Raw genomic sequence first — 5,083 nt, forward strand, 5'->3', positions numbered from 1 at the left:
TGCAAATTGCAATATTTGGAGAAGTAAAAAATTATGCTTAAATTTTTATTTGATATGATGCTTCAAGCAAAAAATAAATACAATGATTTCTATCTTTTATATGATTCTATTATAATTGGAAAGTCTTTGGTCCCTCTCCGCCTACTACTAATTGCTTCTTAGCGATCCATTTTATATCTTTAAAAACTTAAAAAACTCCAATGTAACTTTGACACACACATTTATACCTTAATTTACACTAAACCAATTATGTGATGTCTTGATAGAATAATCATTTCCATAATTGATCTTCTAGCATTAAACTAAATTGATTATGTGCTACATCGACATAATTTTTCTTGGTTTATATCCATTTTTTTCTTCCATAACTTCATTTTATGACAGATTTGATTCCATTATTGTTGTCAAAACTTTTAATCAATTATTTGACATCCTCTTAATCTTTGAAAGGTGATTAAAATAGGTTTCATAATGAAATCACGATAGTTTCCCCCATAATTGTTTAAATATTAATAGTTGTCTAACCTGAGCCAAAAACTACACTATTAGTATCTTCTTTGAGCCACCCTTGCTTTAATTTTTTTTCAATTTATAATATATCTCGTTATTTTATTCATGAGGCTCTAAAACAAATTCTTATGTTATAATTTCTTTGAGTTGCTAAATTGTCCTCCTTTTATATGCCTCTTTACTTTTTTAAACAGAATCTTTCTACTTCTTTTCTAAGCAATAATTTTAGGAAAGTTTACATACATACTACTTAAGTCTTATGCATTTACATATCTAACTCTTAAACTTCAATTTTTTACATTTATCTAACCTTTCCTATTCGTGAAAAGGTATATTTCATTTTTAATTAAATTTTTGTTTGATATGATGCTTCAGGCAAAAAATAAATACAATGATTTCTTGGAAAGTCTTTGGTCCCTCTCCGCCTACTACTAATTGCTTCTTAGCGATCCATTTTATATCTTTAAAAACTTAAAAAACTCCAATGTAACTTTGACACACACATTTATACCTTAATTTACACTAAACCAATTATGTGATGTCTTGATAGAATAATCATTTCCATAATTGATCTTCTAGCATTAAACTAAATTGATTATGTGCTACATCGACAAAATTTTTTTTGGTCTATATCCATTTTTTTCTTCCATATCTTCATTTTATGACATAGATTTGATTCCATTATTGTTGTCAAAACTTTTAATCAATTATTTGACATCCTCTTAATCTTTGAAAGGTGATTAAAGTAGGTTTCATAATGAAATCACGATAGTTTCCCCCATAATTGTTTAAATATTAATAGTTGTCTAACCTGAGCCAAAAACTACACTATTAGTATCTTCTTTGAGCCACCCTTGCTTTAATTTTTTTTCAATTTATAATATATCTCGTTATTTTATTCATGAGGCTCTAAAACAAATTCTTTCTTAAAATTCTTATTTTATAATTTCTTTGAGTTGCTAAATTGTCCTCCTTTTATATGCCTCTTTACTTTTTTAAACAGAATCTTTCTACTTATTTTCTAAGCAATAATTTTTGGAAAGTTTACATACATACTAACTAAGTCTTATGCATTTACATATCTAACTCCTAAACTTCAATTTTTTACATTTATGCTACCTTTCCTATTCGTGAAAAGGTATATTTCATTTTTTAAAAATTTAAAAGAATGATATATATTTTTTTGTGATACGAAAGATTGGGGTGGTATAAATATAAAAAAGAGTTCAGGTGTTAGATATGTAAATACATAGGAATTGGGTGTCATGTATGTAAATGTCCTTATTTTTAACTCACTACAATGATCTGTGCCATTTTTACAGCTTCTAAGCTTGCACCTAAGAAGTGGGGTCTTTCTGGAACCTCTAGGATTATGTTGCTTGCATTTTTAGGTGGCGCCAATCTCCTGATCTCTCAAGGAATAGATATAAGGCCTAATATTGCGGCTGTAATAGGCTTGGCTGCCATGGACGCCATTTTTCTCGGGGGAACCTGTTTTGCACAAATATTATGCTATTGGCCTCCTTACAGAAACCGAGTTCTTGTACATGAGGCAGGGCATGTTCTAACAGGTGAAATAATCATTTACATACATACCACACTATTCTTATGTATTTACATATCTATCACCTAAACATTCAAGTAACATCTCATAAAAAAATACCACCATTACTGTATTTTTAGAAGTGAAATACAACCTTTCATGCATGGATTTATTACACCAAGGTGTCATAAGTGTAGATATCAAACTTTGGGTGTTAGATATGTTAATAGATCAGAATGTGTGGATTTGTTATACCAAGGTGTCATAAGTGTAGATATCAACATTTGGGTGTTAGATATGTTAATAGATCAGAATGTGTGGTAGTCTGTAAATTTTCCTAAATTTGAAATCAATTTTTTTTTTTTAAATTGTGAGTTTAAAGGTCTAATTTGTTTCTATCTTCAAATATTTCAGCCTATCTGATGGGATGCCCTGTGAGAGGGGTAATTTTGGACCCCATTGTAGCAATGCAGATGGGGATTCAAGGGCAGGTAATATATTGTTTATAGATTTTATAATACCCTTTTTGTTTTTTTCTTTGTATTTTTTTGCATTATTATACATTGATATTTGGGAAATTTAGATACAGACCACTCAGTTCTTATATGTTTACATATGTACACCAAAAATTTAATATTTACACTTTTAACACTTGATTTCATAAAATTTTTCTTTTAACAAGACACTGATAGTGGTATTTTTTATGTGATGTTCAATATTTGAGTGATATATATCAAAATATGAATGTTTAGAATTGTGTGTTATGTATGTAAATGCCCCTTATTATTAATACTACGATGTATTACAAGCTATGATAGAAAATCTCATCTTTTTCAATGCTTCTCTGTTATTAATTCTTAATTCCTTCTATTATAAATTATTAACGGGGAAAATGCATTTTACATTTAAAATTTCATATTTTGTTTGGTTCTAATGTAATTGGCAACGATCGGATTTACCTAAAACTTGTGAAAATGTCTGTTGAAAAATAAAAGAAAATTTTATCTCTTCATCGCGACACCCCCCTTATTACGAAGACATAAGAAATGGGTCTCTCATCAATGAAATGTGAAAGAAGAAAAAATCTTTTTTCCCGAAATTTCTACTTAGCCGAACAACTGAAGCAAAACAATTTTTAATTCAATTGCTTAACCTTTTTTTTTTACTTTTTTAGTACATTTACATACATGTCTCCCAAGTCCTATTTTCTTACATGTATACCCCCTAAATTTTATTTTTTTACATTTATGTCACCCAGATCTTTCATATCACATAAAAAATACGACTATTTTAACTTTCAGAAAATGAATTGAAGTTTGGTGTTAGATATGTAAATACAGAAGAATTAAGTGGTTTGCATGTAAATTTTCCTTTTTTGGAAATTTTTTTCTTAGAATTCCTAGGGCTCAAATGGCACCTAATTGTTAAAGGTTTGTTGTAAGACTACCATATAATTATTAAATCTTCACAATCTGACAGGCAGGAACCCAATTTTGGGACGAGAAGTTGGAAAAAGAGCTAGCAGAAGGTCGACTTAGTAGCACTGCTTTTGACAGGTGAAATATTTCAAGGTTGGAAATATAATTATCAGAGTTATGTGCCTCTTTTCCAATTTTTTCACACAGCATGTCACCATTCATCCTAATAACTTTCTCAGGTACAGTATGGTTCTCTTTTCTGGGATTGCCGCCGAAGCTCTCATTTACGGAGCGGCAGAAGGTGGTGAAAATGACGAAAATTTGTTTAGAAGTATTTGTCTTCTCCTCCAACCTCCATTAAGCGTCCCTCAGGTTCGTTCACTTCTTAAGCATTTTTTCCACCAAATCTTATAGAAAGGAACTAGTTGATAGGGCCGTAAATGAAGCAATGCACATGATAGAACAGCTCAAATTTTGCGTGATTAGTTCTTGATCATGTTTGTTCAAATCAATAAATAAATGAATTTGAACACATGTTTAAAACTCAAAGGTTAAATGAACCAAATTAATTTAATTAATTGTAACTTATTTAATTATATATTAAATAGTAACATATTATAAATTATTTGCATTTAAATTTAATGCAATTTTTTCTTATTTTTTATTTCAACAAATTTATTGGTATTTATTTATCTTATTTGATTGCAATAAAACTTACTTACAATTGATATATTATTTTATTTACTTGCATAAATTAGTTACATGCCAATTTAAAATTCATTCAATTGTTTATTTATTTAAATCTGTAAAATCATTTGTTAATAATTTTATATAAAAATTCAAACGCCCATTCAAATTCTTAACTTGTTTACCAGCTTTAGATGAAAAATCATTTACAAATAAAAATTATATTTTTATATCAATAATCAAATGGCCTTTCAAAATTTTAATTTATTCATCTATATAAACAAGACAAAATTAGAAATCATATATGATCACTCAAAATTTTAAGCAAGCCAAATATCAACACATATGTGAAAGCTCAGCCCAAACTCAAACCCAAGCCAAGTCCAATCCATGACACAACCTACTCGCTTCGATTACAACCTTACTAACTGATCTAATATTTTTTATGATTTTTTTTTAAATTAATTAACCAGATGGCAAATCAAGCACGCTGGTCAGTAATGCAGTCCTACAATCTTCTTAAATGGCACAAGAAAGCACATTTATCTGCTGTTAAAGCCCTGCAATCTGGCTGCAGCCTTAGCGTGGTCATCAGGAGGATAGAAGAAGCCATTTCCTCTGCTACTTAACAGAAGTTCTGTAATTGTATGAGATGGAAGCTTGAGATCGGTGAAGGAGATGATGACAGCTTTTTAGAAGTGTCACATGGAAGGAAGGGATATTGTTGAGCAGGAAGATTGATCCCCAATTTAGAGGGTTGGTTTTGTAAATACTATTTCCTAGAGGAGGAACATGGTCAAAGTAAAATTGTTGCTCATTTGGCTTATTCAGTAGTTCCAGTTTGTTGTATGTATGGTTTTAGTGGCATTTACATACACGCCAGGCGATTGCTATGTATTTACGTATCTAACCCGCTGACATTCAT

General features: G+C 29.7%; 1 protein-coding gene across 2 annotated transcripts in view; it reads left to right on the forward strand.

Moving 5' to 3' along the window:
• LOC110025592 overlaps positions 1 to 5,083 on the forward strand; it is a 22,922-nt gene extending 17,839 nt beyond the window's left edge. The window contains exons 3-7 of one of the 2 annotated variants that reach the window (XM_020726150.1): positions 1,833 to 2,081; positions 2,468 to 2,544; positions 3,533 to 3,609; positions 3,711 to 3,843; positions 4,632 to 5,083. In XM_020726150.1, the coding sequence (XP_020581809.1) occupies positions 1,833 to 2,081; positions 2,468 to 2,544; positions 3,533 to 3,609; positions 3,711 to 3,843; positions 4,632 to 4,787 (692 nt within the window). In that variant the 3' untranslated portion in view covers positions 4,788 to 5,083. Of the gene's footprint in view, positions 1 to 1,832; positions 2,082 to 2,467; positions 2,545 to 3,532; positions 3,625 to 3,710; positions 3,844 to 4,631 lie in introns of those variants that run through there. The other variant, XM_020726151.1, reaches the window with a different exon arrangement.

The sequence above is a fragment of the Phalaenopsis equestris genome, unplaced genomic scaffold (assembly GCF_001263595.1).
Source record: "Phalaenopsis equestris unplaced genomic scaffold, ASM126359v1 Scaffold000309, whole genome shotgun sequence".
In the NCBI taxonomy this organism is placed as follows: domain Eukaryota; kingdom Viridiplantae; phylum Streptophyta; class Magnoliopsida; order Asparagales; family Orchidaceae; genus Phalaenopsis; species Phalaenopsis equestris.